The sequence below is a fragment of the Meles meles genome, chromosome 12 (genome assembly GCF_922984935.1).
Source record: "Meles meles chromosome 12, mMelMel3.1 paternal haplotype, whole genome shotgun sequence".
NCBI lineage: Eukaryota > Metazoa > Chordata > Mammalia > Carnivora > Mustelidae > Meles > Meles meles.
In genome coordinates this window covers 79166395-79193424 of record NC_060077.1, presented here as the reverse complement: position 1 = coordinate 79193424, position 27030 = coordinate 79166395, and the positions used below count along the sequence as shown (strand labels likewise).

The window sequence follows — 27030 nt, the reverse complement described above, 5'->3', positions numbered from 1 at the left end:
CAGAGGGGCCAGAAGGGGCAGAAGGAAGCTGGAGGTGGGAGCATTCAAGGTCACTGTGGCTGCCGAGAAGACAGGGCAGAGCGAGGAAGACTCACAGGCAGCAAGGCCATGATCCAGACAAGAGAGGGAGTGACCCAGTCCAGGGCTGTCCTGGAGCAGGTGGCAGGAAGCCACCAGGCTCTGGATCCATCTGCCAGGAGTTCCTGCTGGATTGGATGCAGAAGAGGAGTGAAAAATGGGACTCTGACATGTGCCCCATGAATGATTAGTAGAACGGAATGATGATTTTTTTGAGACAAGAAGCAGGTTTGGATAGGAAATTCCAGAGTGTGATTTGGGGCATGCTGGGTGTTTGATGAGTTAGCAGCTCTGGTCTTGCAGGATGCAAAGTTAGCTTGATGTGAAGTTAGCTTGCTCTTACAAAAGAGCTCTGGTCCTGCAGTGTCCAAGGGAGTGTTCTTGGTCCTGTGCTCAAGATGCCATGTTTTTCATAGATGGATTTACAACTTAACATAGGAGTTTTTCCATTGTCACGTGTACCTTGAGATTTCTGGACACATTCTGGGCATTACGCTAGCCTGGGTGCGGGGTAGGGACTGTTTCCAACCACCCTTGAGTTTTCTTTTGATAAGAGAGTTCTATTGTCTATTAACTAAGCCTGATGGGACTAATGCTATAGTTGTTTTTTTTTTTTTCCTCCTTTCTGAAGTCAGTTGGCTCCTTTCTTATTTAAAGACTATCTGGTCAGCCAGCACTACACCCAAAGGCTCAAAACGCTGTCAAAAGCTTAGCACTTTTGTGCCAGAAAAGACCAAGAAATCACTCCTGACACACGCCAAGCAAAGATCCCTCCTCTTCCATCAATATACCAGCTCCTCTACCTCTTTCACGACCACACATGGGCTAACACCCTTTTTAGCTCAATGCCTCTGAGCTCTGGCTCCCCTTTAGAATCACTCAGGAAGCTTCGAAACCACCCATGGTGAAACCTGTCACCCTTGAGATGCTGCTTAATTGCCTTTCTTTGGTAGAGGCCTGACCCTGGAATTTCTCCCCCTTTTAAATACTTCACTCTTTAAAGTGAAGAGCAGTTTTAGGTCCGGTGCAAAGCTGAGCAGAAAGCACAGTTTCCATAGCTGCCCTTGACCCATCCCCATGCCTAGCCTCCCCCACCATCAACAACCCCCACTGGGGTAGTAGCACCATTACTAACCAGTGAGCCTACAGCAGCCACCATCATTACCCAGAGTCCGAGTCTTACGTTAGGACTCAACTGTTGGTGTCGCACAGCCCCTGCTTTTCAATGACCGCGTAATGACTCGTATTCAACATGCAACCTACGGAGTGCTTCACTGCCCTAAAAAGTCTTTTGGCCCCGGTACTTTTAGAAAGCACCCCTAGTGACTCTAACATCCAACCAGCACTGAGAACTCCCAATTCCCGGTTTCCTGTGCACGGGGCCCTGCTGTAAGCCCTTCTAGGAATAACCTCCCATCGTCCTCATGTCGTCCTCTGGTGTGGGTCCAGTTACAGTACTTTCGTAGCTTGTCCACATTGCACAGTGAGTGGGTAGCGTGTGGACCCAGGGGGTCTTGCCACTAAGTCTGCCCCTTCACCCTTGTGCTGTACTGGCTTTGCAATCTGCCTCTCCTCTCTGCTCAGAATTGCACTCGGGTGAAGGCGAAAAGTAGAATTTCCACGGCAGTTCACTCATGCGCCATGCCCCTGAGCAGAACTCTGTGCCTTTCAGCCCCCAGCTCCCGTCCTTTAGGGCCCTCTCCCCACCAGCTCATTCCTCCACTGTCCCTTACACACGGTCTGCTCATTCCAGCTCTGGTTCGTCTGCCAGGAATGCCCTCCCCACTTCCCCATCAGCCAAAATTTAATCCTTCCTACTACGCTCAAGTTCCATGCTCCTGGCACGCTGTCTGAAGATCCAGGCCACCCTGACCTCTCCCTTCCTGGCACCAGAAATGCTCCCTGCCTCAACTGTGCTTTTTGGGATTCAATGACACTAGGGTTTGCGAATTGTGTGCTGCTCCCCATATAACACCTGAAAGTCTTATCTCTCTGCGAAATTGACAGCTCCCCTGGGGAAGGAGACAAGTCTTATGCTGTCAATTTCTCTCCCCCTGGTTTCTGCCTGTGGTCTCGGTGTAGGTATTAAAAGTGTCCCTTTTCATCCTCAAAATTGTTGTGTTTAAATAATAAATAACGACAGTGGCCCCGCCTTTCAGCCCACTGTGCCCGCAGTCTCACCTTGAGGCTGTTTCTTCTGCCTGGAGAAGTCAGCTCCCTCCCCAACCCCAGCCATATAGCGACTTTCCTGCCAAAATCCTACTGTGTACTGCTTCAGCTTTTTTTTTTTTTTAAAGATTTTTTGTATTTATTTGAGAGAGAGAGTGAGCAAAAGAGAGAGAGCACAAGCCAGGGGAGGGGCAAGAGGCACACTCCCACCTGATTCGAGACTCGATCTCAGGACTCTGGGATCATGACATGACTCATGACTGGCTTAACCCACTGAGCCATCTAGGCACCCCTGCTTCAGCTTTTGAATATCCAGGAAACCTTCCCTTGTTATCTTGCACACCCGACCCGAATCTCCATAATTGATTGGAGTTTTATTGCCTTTACCACGACCTGCCGTCCTGTATTGTAGCCATTGGTATATCTACATCATTTCTCTTATTGGCTGAGAAGCTCCTAGAAAGGGCCTAGGAATTTCCCATCTTTATTGTCTACACAGAGCCCAACACAGTGCCTTACATGTCGTAGTTTTTTCTTATAATTTTTTAACTGTGTTACGTAAGACGCTCACGTATTCCCAGGGCCTCAGTTCCAAAGTCCGTGAACTAAATCATCTATCTGTCAGGGTCCAACCAGGAAGACAAAAACTATTTTTGGGGCACCTGTGTGGCTCAGTCAGTTAAGGGTCTGCCTTTAGCTTAGGTTGTGATCCGAGGGTCCTGGGATTGAGCCCCACACTGGGCTCCCCGTTCAGCCAGGAGCCTGCTTCCTCTCCCTCTGTCCCTCTCCCCACTCATTCTTAAATCTTAAAATCTCAAAACAAAAACAAAACCCAACTATTTTTAAACATTCAATGTGGGGTTGTACAGGTGAGTGATCCCAACTCGGGTCACCCAGAATGAGCACCTGCAGGAAGCCACCATTCCTTAGGCTTCTTGGGTGAGGACAGGCAGTAAGGCAACTAGTTCTGGGTTACAAGGCAGAAGCTGGAACCCTGTGGGCCTGTCCTGTGGGAGCTGGAGCTGCTGAAGAGGACAGAAGGAAGTCCTCCTAGAAATCCCACCTGTGGGTGACTTTTCCCTTCTCCCCAATCTCCAGTCTCCTGCCTCCTGTGCCTCTCCCTGTGGTCCAATGCAGAAGGACTCCAGTGGCCCTGGGAGCTGGGGAGTCTGGGCCTAAAGGGTGAGCGCCAGGAGACAGAACAGAGCAGGGAAGGGAGCAGGGGCAGGGGTAGGGAGGCAGGTGGGCCCAGGAGCCCCGCAGTTCCAAGTCCCCTTTCAGTCTTCAGACTCGTGGTTCAATAAATCCATTGGATAAATGAGTAAATTGGTAAAATTTTCTGCAAACTCCTCACTGGTGTTGAAATGTATCTCGCTGCTTATAGAAAATAGGATCAAGCAGTTGTGTGTGTTGCTAGGATTAGAATTCTCCCCTCTCTACAACAAACTTAGCTTGAGAGCATGAAAAAACTCAAGCCTCTCTTATTCCTTTAGTCATTCTGAATAATTCAATCCATCAAATTGATAGTAGCGGTTCGGCAAGTAATAGGATACAGACAGTCGGTGTAAGAGAATATTTTGACCTTCACCTGGCGCTGCGATGGTGGCAAGGACACGGATGTCATCATGTATTTACTGAGCCAGACGCTCTCCCTGCTCCCTGCTGCATGGGCAGGCAAGGCTTGGAAAACCCACAGGGCACGGAGGGAGTGGGAGGCCTCCAAAGTCCCCCCACCCCCCACATTCCTGGCTGCCCCGGTGAAGACACTGCTGACATTTTGTTCCCAGATATTGTTTTCCTCCCCTGGAAAGTGGCACATAGTAAAACAGAACAATACCTGAAGCCCGGAAAGGATTTCGTGTCTTACCTCCAGCCAATAGCTTGAGCTCTGGCTCCCACAAACTCTGTCCCTGGGGCGTCTGGTCAGATGCAGGGTTTGTTCCAGCAGTTTTAATCTTGTTGGGAGAGTTTTCTGGGGAGCAGAGGAATGACCTCCAGGAGACAAAAGGGAGACGAGAAGCAACCTGAGCCGGGGAAATCCACTTTTCAGTCCACATGGGAGTAAGTCGTTCTGTTCTATGTGTGTCAGTGGGGTGGGGAATGAAGAGGGAGATGACGGAGTGCGTGTGAAAACCCAACCCTCCAGGGGGGCAGTAAGGGTAGGGATTGGAATGTAGGGATTTCAAAGACGATCTGGGCTGATAGGTCTGTGGTGCCGGTAGCTAGAGAAAAAAAATGATTCCTTCTCTTCTTTTTGCACCTGTTACATTCTATTTCCCAACCCCCTCTTTTCATATTCTTGCTTGCCCTGTGCTCTCAGTTCTCACTCACATTTATAATCCTTGTTCCCAAAGCACAAAACCATCCTAAGTTGGCGAAATCCCGAAGAACTTCTAAGGTTGGCACCCTCCCTTCCACTCCCGGATTGATGGACCCAGCCTTCTGCTGACCCAAATTAAATCGCAGAGCCCCCTATACTGAGCATTAAATCAGAATCTCTAAGAGGGTAGGACCCAGACATAGGTCTTCTTCCTCTTTGTAAATCAGGAAATTGAGGCCCAAAGAGAGGAAGTCATGTGCCTAAGAGAGCACCTAAGTGATTACAGTGAGCAAAATGTCAGCCCTCCATGCTGCTGCCCACTGCCAGGGTTCAAGAGCCCTCCTCTGCCAGTTATTTGCTGTGAGAAAATTGCTGAGAGCATTTTAAAGCTTCCCTTGGTGAATAGCTTTAATGAGTGGTTTTCAAAGTGTGGTCCATGGACCCCTAGGGTTCCCTAATGACCTTTCAGAGAATCCAGCAGATCAAAACTACTATCACAAAAATACTGAAACATTATTTGTCTTTTTCACTGTGTTGACATGTGGAATGATGATAAAAAGCAAAGGATGGGAAAACTGTTGGTGGCTTAACATGAATCTAGGCAGTGGTTCCAAATTATACTAGTTGTTGTAGAATTCTTCACTGCTGTACAGCTGTAGTTAAAAACAAACCAAAACCCAAAACAGTTCACTTGATATATTTCTGAAGCATCGGTAAAAATTGTTAATTTCATTAAATCTTTTTTTTAAGATTTTATTTATTTACTTGAGAGAGATCACAAGTAGGCAGAGAGACAGGCAGAGAGAGGGCGAAGCAGGCTCCCCGCTGAGCAGAGAGCCCGATTCGGGGCTTGATCCCAGGACCCCGGGACCATGACCTGAGCCGAAGGCAGAGGCTTTAACCCACTGGGCCACCCAGGTGCCCCAATTTCATTAAATCTTGACAAATCCCTTTATATGTGCTGTAAGGAAATGAGAAATATGCCCAAAACATCTCTGCTGGATTGCCTTGAGAGGATACTCCTCTCGAGGGAAAACACCTGTATGATTAAGTTGCAAGCTGAACTAGCCACTTTTCCATGGAGTATAATTTTTGCTTGAAAGAACATTGGACAAATGATTCTCAAGCCTCAGATATGTGATGAACATCATCTTGAAAATAAAGTAGACCTGCAACTTCAAGGAAAACTGAAAGTATTTGTTGCTAGTGATAAAAATCCAAGGTTTTTAAAAGGATACAAACTTCTGATTATAAAATAAGTCCTGAGGATGTCCGTACAGCACAGTGAATATCGTTAATAATGCTGTATTGTGGGGCGCCTGGGTGGCTCAGTGGGTTAAAGCCTCTGCCTTCAGCTCAGGTCATGATCTCAGGGTCCTGGGATCGAGGCCCATGTCGGGCTCTCTGCTCAGCAGGGAACCTGCTTCTCCCTCTCTCTCTGCCTGCCTCTCTGCCTACTTGTGACCTCTCTGTCAAATAAATAAAATAAAATAAATCTTTTAAAAAAATAATGCTGTATTATGTATTTGGAAGTTGCTGAAAGAGTAGATCTTTAAAGTTTTCATGACAAGAAAAAGAAATTTTCTTTTCTTATAGCTATGTGTGGTGATTGACGTTAACTAGACTTACTGTGCTGATCATTTCACAATGTATGCGAACCTTGACTCATTATGTTGTACACCTGGAACTAATGTGGTGTTATATGTCAGTTATACCTCAATTTAAAAAAAAACCCAAGCATTCAAGCTATCACTGCAGTCCCTTCTCTGAACTAAGAACTTCCACTCTGTTCAAACATTCTTCCTGCTTCTTTCATCTCCTTCTGGGACTCCCTTTATGCATATGTTGCCTCTGAGATTCTGTCCACTTTTTTTCCATTCTTTTTCCTTTCTGCTCTGCAAACCAGGTAATCTCGACCCATCATCTTCAAGTTCATGGACTCTTTATTCTGTGTGCTTACCTCTGCTCTTGAGTCCTCTAGTGAATTTTTCATGTCAGTCATTATACTTTTCAGCTTCGAAATTTCCATGTAGTTCTTATTTACAATTTCTGTGTCTTTACTGAGACATTGTTCTCACATTTTCCTTTTGTTGTTTAGACAAAACTTCTTTTAGTTCTTTGAACATACTTAAAATCGCTAGTTAATATCTCTATCTAGCATGTCCCAGATGGTTTCTATTATTTGCTTCTTCCCTGCCCCCCAGTCCTGTATGGGCCATGCTTTATTCTTTCTTTGCATGTCTCTAATTGTTGTGCAAAGACTGGACATTCTAAACAATATAATGTGGCCACTTTGGAAAGCAGATTCTCCCCCTTTCCCAGCAATTGTTGTTGTTTGTTTGTTTAGTGACTTTTCTGAGCCAATTCTTTAAATCCGTATTCTTTGTTGTTTGTGATCACTGAAGTCTCTGCTCGGTTAACTTCAAAGGAGATGTCTTTAGATACCTGGAACCATTAAGTCTCCCACTTTTTGTTGAGGAGCTCTGTGCACGTGGTGAGGCATGCCTTCAACACTCAGCCAAGCAGTGGACAACTCTGTCTTAGCCTTCACTTCCTGCTAGCACAGAGCCTTCAGGTCAGTTAGAGTTGAGAGCTTAATGTCTTCTCAGGCCTTTCCCAAGCATGCATACAGCCCTGGACAAGCTCACAGCCATACACATGTGCATGGCCTTCTGGATTCCCAGAAACATGCTGGACATTTTCAGTGCCCCTTGTGGATATCTCATTCCCTAGCCTTCCCTTTTAATCTTTTTTAGTTAGCTTGTTGTTTGTCTCACCAGTTATCTAGTGCCTCAGGCAGCCATGATGTTAAATAGTTGCCTCTGAATATTCTCCTGACAAATGTCTCAGGGAGAAGGTTGTTCCTGCTAGTTGAACTCTGAGTCTGAACACATAAAGATAGTCCTGAGAGTGTGATTGTTCAGGGAGCCACCGGACAGGTCTGATGACAATTCCTTGGGCATGGGGCTTTGCAGTTGCTCCAACCCTGTTCTGCCCCTTCTGGTGGCTGCCAGACTGCTGATTTTCACCATGATTGTCAACACTTGGTTTACCGGACTCCATGGAGGTGGGGGTAAGGGGTAGGACAGGGAAAGTGACACCACCAGAAAATTTGCTGTTCTTCCTGAGATTCAGCCATTTTTTTTGAATAAATCCTCCTCAGATTTTCTAATTGACTTTCAGAATTCTGAAAAAGCTGATTCAGACACATTTTGCCAGCATTCTTGTTGCTTTTATGGGGGAGAAATGTTCAGAAGTTCTTTACTCTGCCATTTTACTGACGTCCTCTGCCCTTCCACTGACGCCAAGCAACTTAGCACAGAATTGAATTACATTATTATGATCAATTAATATTTGTATTGTTTCCCTAACTAGAAATTTCAAAAACTTGTATCCTTTATCAGAAGCTTGACAGTTTCCCAATACTTCCAAATTATCAGTAGGAATATTAATTAATGTGATTTAAAAAAATGTATAATGAAGTGTGTTAATGTTTAGGAGATCTCCTGAACCAAGTTCCTCCAATTGAACAATATATGATGTTACAAAATCTCGTCTGAGTAAAGATGCATGTAAAATGCAGTCAAAGCCAATAGATTTTATGTAACTTGCTGATAGGGTTTCAGATCCGACATTGCAACCACTCTTGGTATAGTAGCAAAGATTTTCCACAATCATATGAAAAGACTATTAAAATACTTTTGCTTTTCCAACTACATATCTGTGCGAGGCCAGATTTTCTCTATATACTTCAACCAAAATGTATTATTACATCACAATGCAGAAGTAGGTTAAAAAAAAAAAGCTGTCTTTTATTAAGCCAGATATTAGATGTGTGAAAAAATATAAAATGGTGCCACTCTTAGGAAATTTTATTTTGTTTAGGAAAAATACAGGTATTTTCCCATATATATGCTAATATATATCATATATGCATTTATGCTAACATTAATGAGCTTATTTGTGTTATTTTTAAATGAATAAACATTTTCAATTTTTCTGTTTTAATTTCAATATGGGAAATATTGATAGATATAACCCCCGTAAGCAAGCATTCTTGGGAGTCCTCCGTTGTTCTTGAGAGTCTATAAAGTGTTCTTATTGCCCAAATATTTAAGAACCTCTGGTTTAGACCAACTCAGGGGTTCAAGCCCAGAAGAAGCCCCATCCACTTAAGGTCACATGTAGCTCTTTTTCTTTAATATGGAAATGATTTAATTTAGAAAGAACGTAGAGGATTCCAGGAAGACTTTCATAGCAAGGTGGAGGAATGCCGCTGCTTCCTTCAGCCAGAAGGAAAGATCCACAAGGAAGGAATGCAACTAATTGTTCAGGGAGTTTCTTCCGGGATGCTTCTGCATTCCTGTCAAATCACTGTGGGGCACACAGGTCGCTCTGCCAGCATCTTACAGATTCTAAAGCCCAACCCTACTCACACCCTTCCAGCTGCTCCCACTGGAGTCGCCTCTGAGCTTCTCTTCTCTTCCAGCTTCCACTGGACAACTTAGCACAGAAGTGACCTACAAGGTTCTCGCAGAAATTCAGATTGTCGCCCCCAGTAAATTTTTAGTCATTTTAGGGTTGGACATGACGTGGTACGCATCTCCTTGACTCTGGCTCGGCACTCAACGTCATACTGGGCACCACAATGAACTCGTCACAAATGTCAGTTGGCCAATGAAGATGAAAACTTAAGACAGAAACACTTTATTTGCAAAAATGATCTCTCTACATTGGCCACTTCCCTTTTCTGAATGTGAGTTTTCTAACATGACCTATCGAGCCTGGCTTCAGAGTAGAAGGCTCTGGTTTCCTAGCCCCCTCTACCACTTACCAACTTGGTCACTTCGGGGAAATTACTCAACGCCCCCCCCCCCCCCCCCGAGCCTCTGTTTTGCACGCAGGGGAGTGGCACACACATTGTTCACTAGCAGGGACATTCAACAAATGCCATGCTCGTGGCCGAATTTGCTCCCTCTATTCTTTAAGATGCTTAGAGATAAGGATCAAGGACATGTCAACCACAAACCATAAGTCTCTGAAAAGAAGTCATTAGCCAGTGAGAAGAATTCTACCTAATCAACTTCTGAGAGGTCAGTTATATTTTTCCTCTTAAGTAAACGTAATATGATTTGTAAATCTTCTATTGGCTTAAACACATACTCCATAAAATCGTACGTTACTAAATCCTAACATTCTCCCCTTCGCTTATTTAGTCATTCAGAAGTGAAATATATTTAACTCAATCATTTCCTCCACAATTTTGCCTAAAATTTCTTTGGTTTTCTCTCCTTGGTTCTTGAGAACCATCTCTGTTCCCCACCTTTAATGCTTTCTTACCTGGTCCTTTGGCCTCTCTGTCTTCTTTTCTTCTCTTCCCTTCTGTTTTTTCCATAAGTCTTGGTGCTTTCAGGGTGGGTCATTTCTCTGGCACTGAGATTGTGGTCTGGATAAATTAGGAAATCAGAATTACTTGGGATGTCCCAGTAGATCATGGTATTGTCCTATGCTCCTTTTTTTTTTTTTTTAAGATTTTATTTATTTATTTGACAGAGAGAGATCACAAGTAGACAGAGAGGCAGGCAGAGAGAGAGAGGGAAGCAGGCTCTCTGCTGAGCAGAGAGCCCAATGCGGGACTTGATCCCAGGACCCTGGAATCATGACCTGAGCCGAAGGCAGCGGCTTAACCCACTGAGCCACCCAGGTGCCCTTTTTTTTTTTTTAAAAAAAGATTTTATTTATTTGACAGACAGAGATCACAGTAGGCAGAGAGGCAGACAGAGAGAAAGGAAGGGAAGCAGGCTCCCTGCCGAGCAGAGAGCCTGATGTGGGGCTCGATCCCAGGACCCTGGGATCATGACCTGAGCCAAAGGCACAGGCTTTAACCCACTGAGCCACCCAGGCGCCCCACCTATGCTCCTTTTAAGTCCAAAACTGAGGACAGGTCTCCAAGAACTAAGGGAGAAGAGGCAGGTGGGCAGTGGTGTGGGCCATGTGAACATCCAACGGAGGCCCCTTTCTCTTTATTCAGGTCCAATTCAGCTCGATTGAGGAGATCTATGTGTAAGTAATGAGGATGAGGATGAGGCTGTCTCAAAGGGCAGGCCCAGGACAATTTGTAGCAGAATGTGTTTGGGATCTTTTTCTTTTAAGATTCAATTATTTATCTGGGACACCTGGGTGGCTCAGTGGGTTAAAGCCTCTGCCTTTGGCTCGGGTCATCATCCCGGGATCCTGGGATCGAGCCCCATGTCGGGCTCTCTGCTCCATGGGGAGCCTACTTCCTCCTCTCTCTCTACCTGCCTCTCTGCCTACTTGTGATCTCTGTCAAACAAATAAATAGAATTTTTTAAAAAAGATTTATTTATTTATTTGAGGAGGGAGGCACAGAGGGACAGGGAGAAGCAGACTCCCTGCTGAGCACGGAGCCTAACATGGGGCTTGATCTCATGACCCTGAGATCACAACCCGAGCTGAAATCAAGAGTTGGATGCTCAACTGACTGAGCCACCCTGGCACTCCTGTTTAGGGTCTTTAAAAGCAGATTCTTAGGCCTTCAACTTTTTTTTTTTAACATTTTATTTATTTGACAGAGAGAAATCACAACTAGGCAGAGAGGCAGGCAGAGAGATTCTTAGGCCTTTTACCCATGGGTTCTGATTCAAAAATTTTAAGCAGTTTCCTGATGATTCTTCTGCACACTTCTTGAGAACCCGAGGTAATCTGGTCTTAGCACTCTCACATCTTTTTTTCTTTTTTTTGAGTTATAGTTGACATACAACATTGTGTATGTGTTAAGGTGTACAACAGAGATTTGATGCGTTTACAATTGCCATAGCAGCGTCAGCTCGTGTCTCTATCCCATCGTGTAAATATCACTTAGCACTTCCACGTTCTTATAGAATATATGTGGCATAAACTTTCTGCTTTGTAAAGTCCCTTCACATTGATTTTTCTCATTTGAACTTCAGCATAACCTTGTGAAGTCGACAGGAGGGGTAGGTACTATTTCCTCTTGAAAGTTACCCTAGGGGCGCCTGGGTGGCTCAGTGGGTGAAGCCTCTGCCTTCAGCCCAGGTCATGATCTCAGGGTCCTGGGATCGAGCCCCACATTGGGCTCTCTGCTCAAGAGGAGAGCCTGCTTCCTCCTCTCTCTCTGCCTGCCTCTGCCTACTTGTGATCTCTGTCTGTCAAATAAATAAATAAAAATCTTTAAAAAAAAATGTTACCCTAAATTCCAGTCTCCCCACGCTGTTGGCCAAGGCAAATCCGAAGATCAGCGGTGGCCAGTCTCAGCCACCCGACTGGCTTCTACGTGGGAACCAGATTATTAAAGACCAAGATATTAACAAAATTGCAATTAATCTATGATTTTTGAAAAATGAGGCGTGTGTGAGCAGGCACCCAACTATTGAGGGCTTATGACCACATGGGAGCTTGGACAGACACAGGGAGGCCTTCAGGGAGAAGACAAAGAATAAGAAAGACTCTGTGCCATTGAGTCTCTAGCACTGACCCTTCTGGCTTAGATACTGGTGCACATTTTACACAGATCAGTCAATAAATATCTAAATATGACCTCTAAATCTGGCCAGACCCATAGCTGCCGCCTTCAGAAAATGCTGATTGACTTCTGAGCTGGATAATGCGTGGAGTGAGACTAGCAATGTTATAGCTACACTGAGGTCCAATGAGATAAATGAGTGCAAATTGTAACAAGTGTAACAAGTGTTTATCCTCACTGCAGAGCCTGAAGGGAGGCCCTAGTGGGAAAGGTCAGCAAAGCCTGTTAGGCCGGAGTCAATAAAGGGAGGGGCCAAGGAGTACGGTCTCTCCTGGAGCAGGGAGAGCAGGCTCAGCATGATCTAGGATCCAGTTTCTTCCCTGCTGGGCCCAAGCCAAAGGCCTGGCTTGGTCTAGGTAAGTCAGGATGGCATGTGGACATGAGTTTCCAGCCAGAGGGGCTCGTGGGGTGGGGTTTGGACTTCACAGTCAGGTAAAATGTAGAAAAATGGCACCATTCTTCATACACATAATCCCAGCCTGATACCTTTACAGCTTCCTGGCAGGAACCTTGCCTTCTCAGCACAGGCTTAAGAAGAGCTATGGCTTATGCTGTTCCACTGCATGAGGTCGAATTCTTCAGCTGTTTGTGTACAAGGTCTCACTCCAGAAAATGTTTTTTTCCAAATTCCCATAGCATCAAAAAGACTTAAAATAAAAGGAGAGAAGAAGAAAACTAGAGTTCCAGATGCTTCCCCCATACGTCTGCATAATTCTCAGCATTTTTCAAGGTGGGGCGAGTGTGTGGAAAGTTCTATGGGAAAGTGTGGAGCTTCCTGGATTCTCAGCGTGAGGGCAGCTGGAACTCCGAAGCTGGTTTGCGGGGAGTTCACAAGCCCCCCGCAGAGGGGGTGCAGCAACGATCATGGGGGTTTTCCGTGTGCCATGACGTGAGGAAGGTTGGCGCGTCCATCCACACGCGGCAAACTTACCTGTGTATTCTCTTCGTCCCAGCTGTAGCCCAGACGACGCTGCTGTTTTCCAAATCTCGGCTAAAAACTCTTCGGGAATGATCTGCTGCTCTGCTTCTGTTGAAGTCAAGTGCTGGGCAGAGAAGCCGCAGCTCTCTCCTAACCCGAAAGAGGGCGGGGGCGCGGGGTGGAGCCGCGCAACAGAGGCAGGTGCGCAGGAGAGAACAGATCCGCTCGATGAGAAAGAACATCCTCGTGAGGGGGAGGAAAATGTCTCCACAGGTACTGCCATGTCAGCTGCTTCCCCCTCCTCCAAATTCAGCTGTTCCTGCTCACCGCAGGCCAATAGCGACCCTCATGCCTCCAGCTCGGAAAATCCCTCGGATGTTAAAGGAACGAGGCCAGCCGAAGAGGCTCATGATCTGGGTGACGCCGAGGAAGTTGCAGACGGGTTGCTTTTTTCTAATTTAAGTCGAATTCCCACCAACCACAATGTATATTGCCAAAGGACAGTCCAGTCCAAAGGACTGAGGCTAACGGATGCCTTACACAGTGATGGCCCTCAGGAGGAAGTCTCGGACTCTGGCCAAGCGGACCCCACAGGACAGAAATACATCAGCTTCAGCCTGCCGCTGTCGGAGGTCACTGCATCCGTCTGCCCAGGTGACAGGGCCGCGATCAAGCAGCAAGTCAGCCCACAGGCGTCCAGCGAAGACTCTGACAGTGACTATGAACTTTGCCCAGAGATAACCCTAACCTGCACCGAGGAGTTTTCAGATGATGACCTAGAGTATCTGGAATGTTCCGACGTTATGACGGATTACTCTAATGCAGTTTGGCAAAGGAACCTGCAGGGGACTGAGCATGTTTTTTTATTAGAAAGCGATGACGAAGAGATGGAATTCAGTGCGTGTTGCCTGGGTGGGTGTGAGCATCTCCTCGGTGAAGTGGGTTGTGGGTCTCGGGTGTCGGATGACATCGGGCCTATGGAGGCCACCACTGGCCTCTGCGGTTATCACTCACAACCCCAAGAAGTGGGGGTGAGGAGCGGCCAAGCCTCCACCCACAGTCCCTCATCCTTGCAAACGGGGATGATTCTGACTTTGGGACCTCACTGGGACGCGACGTCTGCGGTGACAGACCCGGGGAGATATAAACCACCCGCTGCTTCCGAGGCCGCTGAAAATGATTATCCAGGAATTCGGAGAGAAACCAGAGACAGCCGTCAGGCAGGAGAGGAATTCACCAGTGACAATCTGCTAAACACGGATAAAGCAGTGCTCGAGACGGCGATGCAGCGCTTGTCTGGTGAGTTAGAGAAGCCAAGGGCGAGCCAGTGGTTGGAGATCGCAGCCGAGGGAAGAGTAGGGGATGAGGGTTCGTTGACCAAGAGGGGCTCAGAGAAACCTGCCAGGCTGAGGCAGCCCAGCGTGAGAGGAAAACCCAAGAAACTGAGCCCCAATCTGAAAGCGAGTACAACAGAAAGCACCTTTAATCTCTTCTATCCCAAAGAACCCGTTAAACACCCACCAACCCAGAGTGATAAAAGAGACGGTTCTTGGGCCAGAGCGGAAGCTGACTGGAATTCCCAGTTCCCTGCAGGACAACGTGCTAGTCCAGTCCAAGCAGAGCGAGAAGGAAAAACCCCACGAACTCCCCTGGGCTCACTCCCCCAAGGAGGGAACTCGGGCTTCCCGGGAGAAGGGATGCCCGTCCAGAACCTGTTTGAAACAGGGGGAGTTCCAGACTGGAGTGCTCATCCTCGGGTAAGACTTCTCTTTTTAAAAATTACTAGATGAAAGGTATTTGTGTGTGTGTGTGTGTGTGTGTGTGTGTGTGTTTCCCTTCCCTTCGTAGTCATGATCACTGCACCACAGTGCAAATCAAAAGAAGTCTCCCAGTACCATGAGGGGACTTGTGAATGACAGCTGCTGCTGCTGGGAAGGAAATCTGGTTTTGAAAAAAGGCCCAGATAAACCCTAAGCCATCCTAATTATAGCAAAAGACAGATAGGAGTAAGAGACACTAATGGGATTCTGGACAGCTGGAAAGAGAAATTTGATATTTTGTCGACTGCATGTGTTTTACCAGGCAATGTCCCTATTCAGTACGTTTTTCAAGCAAATGTTTTGGGTGAAGAGTTTAAAAGAAAAAAACAATTCTCTTTAGTCATTTTTCAGGAGCCCTTTGAAAAACGGTAAGCGCTGGTTTTAATCAGAATTCACAGTAAAATGAAAGATTTCGGTGTGTCTCACTGATGTGTGGAATCTGTTTTGCGGAGCTGGGGAAGGTGGACAGAGTCGGTTTTCTGTGCCCAAAATCAAAGTAGATTTTTGTTTTTCTTAGATCACAAAGTATTAAAGAGGCTAAGAAAATACTGCCAGGGAATAAATTTGTTTCACCCTATTACTGATTGGTGGGTATATTTGAAAGAGATGGAATTAAATTAATGGGAATAATGCACAAAAGATATTGTGTTTCATATGCGAATTTCTTTAATTTTAAAGGGTCCCAAATGGGCTTTGGACTGATGTTGTGCTGTGTGGCCACGATTTTGTTTTTGTAACTAACCACCTAAGAAAAGTTACTCAATTGTTTTTACCAGACCTGTGTTCTCCCTCCCCCCAAATTCATAGTAGGAACCTCGTGTTGTTTTTGCAGATGAGACAGACTCTAAAAAAATGAAATATTCCCCAATCCATTCATAGTTACTGAACTCTAGCTATGAAAATGTAAACATGCAGTACATTGGTTTCTAAAGACCCAGTCCTGAGATCACCAAACTAAAAATGTTCTGAGGTGGCTTTTTCCTGACCAGATTGTCTGCTCCACTGGCCAAACTTGCCACGTAAAAGTCACACTTATACTTTATTTTTTGCAGGAGAACCGGCTTTATGCTATTTAACACCTACCACTGGGGTGATCACATGCCAAGGACCACAGATGGGGGTGCCCAGGATAAGTTTATAGAGATGGTTTAGCCAAAGATTAATACAAAATGAAGTTTCAGTGTTAATTTTTTCATGTCAATAAACATAGCATTTTCTTTTCTATTCATAAAATGCTCTTCCTGGCTCAACCAAGTACCTTGTTACGGTTGTTTCTCCACATTGAGCTTTGCATTGGGCAGATTATCTTCATGATGAAAGGTGACGGTGGTGAGCAAGTAAAGCGACACTTGGAGAGGAGGTGGCGGCTGGCGACAATGTTAGTCTTAAACCAACCACGGGGGGAGGCAATTTCTAGCTTCCTGAGCTGCGGACAAAGAGAGGAGCTAAAGGAAGGAGCCCCTCTGTCATCCTCTGCTTGCGCCCTAAACTGAGTTCTGGGATCGGGAGTCTTGGTGACAGCAAGCTCCCTGCAGCTAAAAAAAAATGGTCATCTCGGGGACTGCAGTCATCTGTCTCGTGCACATTCTTGTCTCCATCAAAGTTCTTGTGGGGCTCTCGCTTACACACGCACACACACTCACTCCTCCAGCTGTCGGCTCTGGGTCTGAGGTGGGTTTTGTGTTTTGTGGCCCGACTCCAGCAAGTACCCCAGACCCATAAAGGCGACTCTTCAGAAAGCTCGCCTTCTGTAGGTAGTAGGACTGTCCCTCACTATGCTGCGCTCAGTAACAGAGGCAGCCTCGCGCTCAAGGGCGACCAGAAACGTGAATGGAAGTTGTAGATTCAGGGGCGGTTCTGTGCAGCCTGAAGTTAGAGATGGGAGCTCTGTATCTGTGGCATTTTTTTTTTTTTTTACCACCCCCCACCCCTTCGCTTAATGAAAGCAGGAAAATTCTTCCCCACGGCCAGGGCCACAGTGAGAGCAGATTCTTTTATCCATGCAGAAAGTTACTAACTGTGGGAGATGCCCCGGTCCCTTACATCCATAGAAGATAGAAGCCAGATTTACAACAAAGGGCTAAATACCATTATAAATGACACAAAACCATGAGAAGGTCCCTGGGAGCTAAATCAGACTTTAAAAAAAAATACTGTTGGAAAAAATAGTGGTGCATTTCTTGATAAGTAGGTCAAAAAGGCATTTTAAATATTTATTCTCAGACACCTGAGGGTTTGGGAACTTAAAATTCGAAATGGCTAAAAATCCTTGGTCGGGGGTAATTGACTCTTGGCTGATGCACTTACCTTCAGGTGCCCTTCTGTAGAAACAGTGACCGTCATCTTATCTTTTAGTAGTTTGTCTCCATCTGTATACTGCTTTTAGCATTCTGAGGAAAAGTCCATACCTCTCAGTCTGCATTTCAAGAACAAGGAAAGAACCAAATATTGTAGAATGCCTCCTGCCTACACATAGAGGTCTCCGGGAGTATTTACTTCCTGTCTTCCCCTCCTGCTTCTACAATGTAAGGCCATCTTGTGCTGATTTGTGTGGAAACAGTTATTTACCCAGGCTGGGATTGGAAAGCCCCCAGTGTCTCTCCATTTATGGAAGATTCCAAAGTTAATCCCAGTTTGGGAGTGGAAAACAGAGAGGGTATCCCGGGCTAACTTGAATCCCCTTCAAGGATCACACCGCCAATCCCTCTTCTTGGTTTGGCTCTTGTCTTGCGATCCAACTCAGAGGCAAAGACCGGACGACCTGCCCGTCTTAAGTTTCCTTCTAACCACACGGGGGTAAGATCATCCTTACTCTTAAACCAGAAGCACTGTGTCTGCCCTTCTCCATCGCTGCCCAGCTGCACCCCAGAGAGATTTGCATTTCTCTGTGGGGTCATGGGATCTCAAGTGTACAGTATGAAAGTACAATCTTTGGTTTGGAGAGTTAAAAATCTTCCTGATCCGGAGTCAGCACTCAGCACAGAAGGTGAGTGAGCTCCTTGATGGTAGGGGGTCTTGGTCACTGTATTTCGTTCACGGAGAGGTCCCAAGTCCTTGGAATCATGCTGGCCACATAGTAGGCACTCAAGAATTGAAAGAATAAGTAGTCATATGGGACGAGATTTAATTCCATTAATTCCGTGATGATCACTGGTCTCAACCACTTTATGGCCTTTGATGTCATAAATATTTTCTTTGGTTCCTTACATACCAATTTTCCCACTACCAAACTGCTTCCCATTGCTCTTTGGGCCTGTAAACACCTTGCGCTTGGGGTCCCTTGTGAATGCTGGCGATTCACATATAACCTTGGCCTCATCAGTGCCCTGTTAGCTTTCCCAGATCGCTGGCTAGACCCAGGAAGACCTTACGACATCCCCCTAGCATTCAAGACCCTCTCCCATACTGTTTCCATCTACCTCTGAGTGGCCAAGCAGACAAACACACTGGTTTCTTTATCTGGAAGATGAAGCATTCTCTCAGACGTGTGGTGTTTCTTCTGCCTTTTTGCCTGGAATGCCCTCACTTGGCTTGTTGCCAGCTCAGCTCCTCTCATCTTTCAAGGCCAAGATCCTGCAAGGTACTTCAAGTTGCACCGAACCCCTGCAGCACAGTCCTCCTCCCTAATTATGATTTCTCTTTCCACCAAAACACAGCATTCTTATGCAAATAAGGCATAAGGTAGGGTAGCAGGCTCTGGACTGGAGTTTGGGTCCTGCCTTTCTACTTTCTGATTCTGTGACTCTGGGAAAAACTACTTAAGCTCTCCTAGGCCCAGTTTCCTTGTCTAAAACAGAAAACAGAAATAATAATATAATAATAATGCCTCATAGAGTGTTGTGAAAATTAAAGTCTTACTAAAATGTTTATCACAGTACCTATTATGCAGTTAGCATTTAATGAGTTACCATTTTTATTTTGCTTATTACTTACCTTTAATCTCTATACAGAACATGGGGCTCAAACTCACAAACCCAGGATCAAGAGTTGCACGCTCCAGTGGCCGAGCCAGCCAGGCCTCCCTATGGTTTACTTTCTTTTTTTTTTTTTTTTTACTATTTTATTTATTTGACAGAGAGAAATCACAAGTAGGCAGAGGGGCAGGCAGAGAGAGAGGAGGAAGCAGGCTCCCCGCTGAGCAGAGAGCCCGATGTGGGGCTCTATCCCAGGACCCCGGGATCATGACCCAAGCCGAAGGCAGAGGCTTTAACCCACTGAGCCACCCAGGTGCCCCTATGGTTTACTTTCTTAATACGTATGTCCTTCCCCCCTATATTAAAGGCATATTGAGGGCTGGCTGTGAGTGGTTTTATACCTTTTTTAATTGACACTTTTATTGAGATAATTGTACTTGCACACAGTGTCAGAAACAGCACGGAGAGATCTCAGACACTTTGCCCAAGGTTTCCCTGCCGGTAACATTTTGTAGCACTATAGCGCAAAATCACAGCCAAGATTTTGATGTGGATACCATCCAGTGATCTTACGCAGACTTTCCCAGTTTTGCTTGTGTGTATGTGTGTGCATGAAGATCTCTCAAAATCTATCAGTTGTGTGGGCTCGTGTGATAAATGTGCTGTGAAGCTTCATGCTAATCGGAGTACAGCCTGGTAGCTAGGCAGGTGGTACTGTAACACAGTTTACGGCAGCTTGAAATGGGCACGGCCATCCAGTGACAGGCAGGACACATATTAGGTCGGGGTGTGTGTGTGTATGTGTATTTTTTTTTTTCCATAGGAAAATAGCAAGCAGATAATCTAAACCTCCTTGTAATGAGTTTCATCTCTGGGATAGAGCCACCTGAGGTTTGAATTCATCTGCATAATAAAATGCATCCCTCCCCCACAATAACAACTGTTAAAACGGCCTCCAGAAAGCTGATAAGCCAGCTCTCTGCTGGTGATAGGAAGGGCCGAGGTTTATAGTCGCTCATCTCTTAGCACGCAGCAGTCAGGCCTCTTGTCAACACCACCGCATGACAGACCGGCAAGTAACACAAATATTTGTTTTGTTTTTAATCACAAAGCCTACCGTGCCACTTCTGCCAAACGCCGTTACTGCCCCGCACTGACAGGATCCACGGAGGCCTAGTTCCCGAAGTAATCGTACTCAAGGATTGTTAAATAATCCAAGGAAAGCCCCACAGCCTTGCTACTCCCAGCGCAGTCTGCAGACCGGCTTGTCCAAGTACAGACCCTCCAACCTGGCCCCAGCCTCACAAAATGTGCATTTTAACCTGATTCCTGGGAGATTCCTATATATACTGAAGTTCCAAACGCTCTTGTCTACAGACAGGAGATCGTGCTCAGATTAGAAAAGACCCCAAGCAGGGACGCCTGGGTGGCTCCATTAAGCATCCGCCTTTGGCTCAGGTCATCATCCCAAGATCCTGGGATGGAGTCCCGCATCAGGCTCCTTGCTCAGTGGAGACCCTGCTTCTCCCTCCCCGTGTCGTGCTCTGACGAAGAGATGAATAAAATCTTAAAAAATAAGTAAATAGGCCCTGAACAGAAAACCAACAAACCCTAAAGCAGAGGCCTGGAGGTGGGGACCTTAACATAGTCTGATTCCCGAATCTGGCCCCCTGAGATTCGGATGCCCTTTGGCCCCAGCGCGGCTTGGGCGGTGGGGGTTTTAAAAGCTCCCAGATGGTTCTCTGTACCTACAAATCGGAGAATCTTAGCTGTGCCTTAGAACCATCCGTGTGACTCTCTAACTGTACAGATGCCTAGGCTCCACCCCCGGAAGTCCTGACGTCAGTGGTCCCGGGGTCCCAGGGCTCAAGCTTGCAGACCCGCAGCCCTTAGGGGAATGGAAGGGTCGCCCTGGAAGGCTCGTAGTTGAAGCCCCGCAGAGTGAGGCCGCGGGGAGCTGAAGGTCCTACAGCCCATGAAAGCACCGTCTCAGGGATTCGGGAGCCCCTTGCCCCTGATTTCCCTCCAGTCTTAGCTGAGGAACCCGGCGCCGGGTTACTCGGGACTTTACAAACAGGCGATGGGTGTTCTCACCCTGAAGATCTGCTGCCCTCGGGCCGTGCGTGCATTCCTGCAACACCTGTATTCTGTGAGAATCACACCCTCTCCACCATCAGGGCTTCTGCGGGAAAACAGCATTGCCTGCAGGTTGCTTCCTAAACGGTCGTCAGAAAACCAGAGACAGAAGCAAAAAACTGTGCGCGGGAAGTTCCCTCTGACGGTGCAGCGAGGCAGCCCAGGTGGGCCGGTGGTCGCTAGGGCAGATCTTAGAGATGCACAAGACAACTGAGTGGACATGCTGGCAGCCCTCAGGTTAGGCAGGTGGGAGGGTGCTGAGGCCGCAGGGACGGGAAAGGATCTCCGTGTCTGCGTGGCTGGGGGGTGAGTGCCACCTGGCCTCAGGACACCCCCCCCCCCACCTGCCAGCCTAGAGTGCCCGTCTCAGGAGACAGGAGCGGGGGACAGGCCTCTTTTTTTTTTTTTTTAAGATTTTATTTATTTATTTGATAGAGATCACAAGTAGGTAGAGAGGCAGGCAGAGAGAGAGGAAGGCAAGCAGGCTCCCTGCTGAGCAGAGAGCCCCATGCGGGGCTCGATTCCAGGACTCTGGGATGGTGACCTGAGCCGAAGGCAGAGGCTTTAACCCACTGAGCCACCCAGGCGCCCCACAGGCCTCATTTTTAATTGTATTCAAAGACGCCTAGAGAGCGTCTCCTCGGCCAATACAGAAGCTGAGCTGAAGGCTCTTCCCCTTCCTGCTCGAGATTCTCTACTTGACTTGGGCGCTGGGGGCCCCCTGGCCTAGGAGAGATCACGTAGGAACCAAGGCAGCACCTGGTCACACCCACGTCATTGCCCTACTCACCCATCGCAGAGGGGGGTCATGTCACAGATCCCGTGTGTGTGGCCCAGAGGCGCACGGGGCCCACGGCCTGCTTGTGCTCGGGGCTCAGGGCAGTGCGTCTCCACCGAGAGGGCCTAGATTGCAGGTACTGGAACCACCTGCCGCGGTGATTTCAGGTCTCTAAATCCTACTGGGCGCTCGGAACCGGCGCTGGGGGTGGTTCTCCTGGGCAGTAAAATTCCAACCTTGGGCTTCATTAGACTGAGATCTCGAGGGACTACTACCCCTGGGGGCATTCCCGAAAGGAATTAGGGGTTTTGGAAGCAACTGGAAGTTTCTGGGCTTGTCAAGTGTAACCCCTTTGCCCTAAGAGGGGGGAAACCCTCATGATTGGGATGTTTCTCTGCTTTCTAGCTGGCTTGGGCCGAGCGCAGCCTGTTCCTCACCTGCCCCGCAACTGAAATGAATACGGATCCTGACTTAGGATCCTGACTTACGGTCACTAATCCAAAACAGGTGTGCTGTCTCCAGCTGAGCTTTATTTTCAGGAGTCGTTCAGGGCCGGGAACTGGGGCGGGAGCAGTGGAGGCCGAGAGAGGAGGGTCGGTGCTGCTGGGGGGGTTTCCTTGTAGCCAGTCTCTCTCCACCGCCTCAGATGGGAGCTGAGTGCCAGAGACGGGCCTTGTTGGTGTTTGTTGGCTATGAGGGAAAATGAGCTTGATAATGGGATAGGAAAAATGTTGGACGAACCATCCATCTATCGATAGAAAATGATAAAGCTGTGGCAGAACAGGATGGGTGCAGCCCGCCAGATCAATAGATAAACCAAACCACGTAGAGGGTATAGATTCAGACCCAAGAATGTATTGGAATTTGGTTTATGATGGAAATAGCCCCTCAAGTTTTAGGAAAGAAACGTCTTCAATGCTGACACAATGAGCCATCTACGTGGAGAAAAAAAAAAATAAGCCTTACAGTGGACCCCAAATAAATTCCAGATGGATCTTTGAGTTAAATACATATATTTTTAAAACCCAAAACTATAAACTACTAGAAAAAAATATTGGGAACCGTTTTTATTAACTTGAAAGCCATAAGATCTTCTTGGGACACAAAGGACAAAAAAAAGGAAGAAAACATTGATCATTTTGGTGACATCAAGTTAATTTCTATATAACAAAAAAATGGCACAACCAAAGTTAAGTGAAAGTGACATACTGGAAGAAAATGTAGGACAGATGTAACAGATGAAGATGAATTTCCAACGTATATAAAAATCAGATATGAAAACATAACCCTGACAATTGAATTTTAAGCAAAGGTAAAAGTAAATACGAAGCTCATAGAGGAGGGTCTACAGGTGGAAGAGGGTCTACAGGTGGTAGAGGGTCTACAGGTGGTAGAGGGTCTACAGGTGGTCACTAAACACGTGAAAGGTTCAACTGCATGAGTAATTAAGGAAAATATACATTGTAAACATGTAATATCTCTCACCCATCATATAGGCAAAAAATTTACAGGAAGGGAGATGATATCGAGGTGTTGAGACTATGGAGAAATGGGTACTCTGTCAGCAAGCATGTAATTTGGTGATATCTTTTAAACTTAAACAGGGAATTACCCACCATCCTGCAGTTTCTCAGGCCCAAGGAGACATGTGCCATGATGTAGAGCGAGAAAAGGTGTATTACAAAATGATCCACGCAACATGGTACCATGTACCCCCCTCCCCGAACCAACCCATAACTATACATGTCCTTTGTACCTACACGTGGGAGTACATAAAATATCTTTGTTAAGTGTAGAAGGATCCACCCCAAAATAACAACTGTGGCTACTCCGGGGAGGGACACAGGGAATTTGCACTCAGACTGGTGATTAGGAATGTTAGAGTTTTAAAGGAAACTATACTCATTTCTTTTCTTCTTCTTCTTCTTCTTTTTTTTTTTTACTATACTCATTTCTTACTTGTATTATTGAAAACTACTATTTTTTTTTTTTTTAAAGGAGAATAAACGGAGGTCTAGGAATCCGTGATTTGGGTTCTGGTTCTGCCATTAGCCAGTTTCGTGTCCCTGAGTCCATTTCTCCTCTTCTTTGGGTTTCTTCCCTCCGTTTTTCCTTAAACTGAAGAGGTTTGAACATGAGGGTCTCCAAGTTTCAAGGCGGTAAAGTCCTGTGAATCCCTAATTCCATATCAGCTGCCAAAATAAATACCAAATAGAGTGGAAGAAAATGTGGACATGAAGGTGAGGAAATCCTTTCTAAGCATAAGGGGGAAAATTGCTAAATTCTGCATATGAAAAACCTTATAAACAGAATGTAAAAACAAATGAAAACTTAGAGAAGTACCCACTGGTACTGTGTAGACAAAGAAAACAGCCTAAGATGGGATGAACAGCTTAATCCCAAAACAGGCAAAGGAATCATAGTCAATTCATTAAAAAAAAAAAATGTACGATTACATCATAAACTTATCAGCTGACTTCCTTCACGCCCTCCTTTGTCAGTTTTCAGTGATTGTTTTAAAAGTGATTTAATATCTCCAGCTGATAAGACTGTGAGGAAAGAGGCTTTCTTCTTCATGGCTGGCAGAAGTGCGAATCGTATCATCCTTCTGGGAGGCAGATTGGCAATATTCACTCCATAGCTTTAAGATGCAAACTTTGGCCCAGTAACTCACCAGATGCAGCGATCAGAGCAGTTAAGACATAGCGGGACAAGAATGTTCATTGCAGCATGACTTGTAATCATGAAACTTTGGGAACAATCTAGATCTTTAATGGGGGGGGGGACGTGCTGGTTAAATATTGTGATGCAAAATCCTTTGTAACACCACGCAGCCATTACAGATCATGCTTTGAAAACATTTAAGGAGATGAGAAAATGCTTGTCAACAAATGATGAAACAACATACACGTACTCTCTTCCCTTGAAAAACTTGGTGTCGTGATGGAAAGCTCCGGCTCTTCCTCTATGGTCCCATGGAAAGCCCTGGGCACTTTTCTGTTCAATGCCTTTACACCTTGCTGCAATTCCAGCATAAATGAGTCAGTCTCAAAATCACTCATTGACGGGTGTCTTATATTTATTTATTTTTTAAAGATTTTATTTATTTATTTGACAGACAGAGATCACAAGCAGGCAGAGAGGCAGGCAGAGAGAGAGGAAGGGAAGCAGGCTCCCCACTGAGCCGAGAGCCCGATGTGGGGCTCGATCCCAGGACCCTGGGATCATGACCTGAGGCGAAGGCAGAGGCTTTAACCCACTGAGCCACCCAGGCGCCCTGAAGGGTGGCTTTTAAAAGAAAATAGCCTCGGGGGCTCCTGAGTGGCATGGTTGGCTAGGCCTCTGACTCCTGATTTTGTCTCAGGTCATGATCTTGGGGTCCTGAGATCCCGCCATGTCAGGCTCCGTGCTCAACGGGGTGTCGTCTGAGGTTCTCTCTCCCTTGGCTCCTCCCCACTCCCTGTGGGCTCACTCGCTCTCTTTCTGGAAAATAAATAAAAAGAAAAAGAAATAGCCTCTCTTCTCTTCTCCCAGCTACTTTATAGTATAAATAAGCTCAATTCCATTTTTCTTGAAAAACAGCCTATTTAATACTACAACTTTTCTCAATCCCTTAAGAGGCTGCCCCAAATCTAGCAAGAGAACCTTCCTCCTGGAGCAATGAAAATTAGTTCTCTTTGATACTGACAGTTAGATGCTGAGTAGAGGCCCCAGGAGCATCCAAGGGGCCTGAAAATGAGTTAATATTGTTAAAAATAGAACCGATAAATAAGGATAAAATCACCTTTCTTACCATTTTCCTATAACCATATATGGTGAGACTGTATTATGTGAGATGGCAGGTTTCCGCAGGAGGAAAGCTACTCCTCCTGCGTCCCCGGTCACAGTTGGCCCCGATTGGAGGGAGGAGCAAGTGTTGTGGTAGTGGTAAGCAAGGCGTCCTGACTGTTTGTGAACCAACCCCCGCCCCATTCATGTAGTAAAGCCCAACTCCCACAGTGTTGGTGTTTAGAGGTGGGGCCTTCAGATGAGCTCACGAGGGTGAAGCCCTCATCATGGGGGTTCAGATCCTCATGAGAAGAGGAAGAGAGACCAGAGCTGGCTCTCTCTCCCCTCTCTCCCTCCTGCCCTCCCCCTACTTCGTATGTGTGCCCATGTGTGTCTCTTTCCCTCTCCCTCTCTCTCCTCCTGTCTCCCTCTCTCTCTCTCTCTTTTCCTCCCTTCTCTGTCTCTCTCTGTGTATATATAATGTTTCTCTCCCTCCCTCCCCTTCTCTCTCTCTCCTTCTATGTGTGTGTGTATTTATAGGTATTTCTTCTCTCTCCCTTTCTCTCCCTCCCTTCCCTCCCTCTGTGCCGTGTGAGGACACAGCGAGAAGGCAGACATGGGCAAGCCAGGGAACAAGTCCTCACCTCGCACCACACTGGTCTCCAGAACTAGGAGAAATCCCTTTCTGTTGCTGGAGCTGCCCAGTCTGTGGCATGTTGTTAGAGCAGCCCAAGTCGACTGAGACATCCGGTCACCCTCAGAATTCAGAGCCCCAGGTAACGTGGGAGCCGTTCGGGGCACTAATGTAGTAAATTACTACAAAGCAAGCCTGGAGTCCCCAAGAGCTTTCATTTGTACCTAATTTAAATCAGAGGTTATTCACTGGGAGGTTGGACGTTCTTACAAATGACGGTTCGGGCATTGTTCTGTTCATCCCATGACACTTGCAGGACGCTTTAGGAAGGCATTTTTCTGAAACGGAATTTTTATTTACCAAAACCCAAGCAATAAGCCATAGCAGGCAGGTGTGTCGTCAGAAAGCGTGACGAAGAAGCTGTAGTGGGCGTGCACTTTCCGATCGTCATCTCAAGTTCCGTCCCCGGTCACAGTTGGCCCCGACTGGAGGGAGGAGCAAGTGTTGTCTTCCGTAAAAATAGTAACCATTCATAGAGGGTTCGCATGTTCCCAGGACTATGCTAATGCCCTGCGTTAGGTAGTAATCCCTGTAATAAAGATGTGAGCTGACCTACAAAGCTCAAAGAGGTTAATTAACATGCCCGCGGCACATCTATTTTAAGGGACAAAACTGGAATCCACGCTCACTAAGGAAATCCGATCAGCGCGGTACAAATGGAATCGGGGCCGGCGCATCCTGACAGGCGGCAGAGTCAGAATCCTTCAGGTCAGAGAACCCCAACTGAGGGACCCCAGCATCCAGAGGGCGTATGAAATTATCGAATTGTCCCCAAGGCACTGTGCCCCAAGGCTCCTCCGTCACTTACATTTTCCTGCAGGTGCGGGTGAAGACCGTTTCCAGCTCCCCCTGCCTGAGGTCTTTCTTCAC

The 27030-nt window shown here is 46.5% G+C and overlaps 1 protein-coding gene across 1 annotated transcript in view; it reads left to right on the top strand.

Annotated features, from left to right (window-relative positions):
- ALPK2 (alpha kinase 2) overlaps positions 1-27030 on the top strand; it is a 115584-nt gene that overhangs the window by 31208 nt on the left and 57346 nt on the right. The window contains exon 4 of the mRNA XM_046025608.1: positions 13085-14807. Within this exon, the coding sequence (XP_045881564.1) occupies positions 13085-14807 (1723 nt within the window). The remainder of the gene's footprint in view (positions 1-13084; positions 14808-27030) is intronic.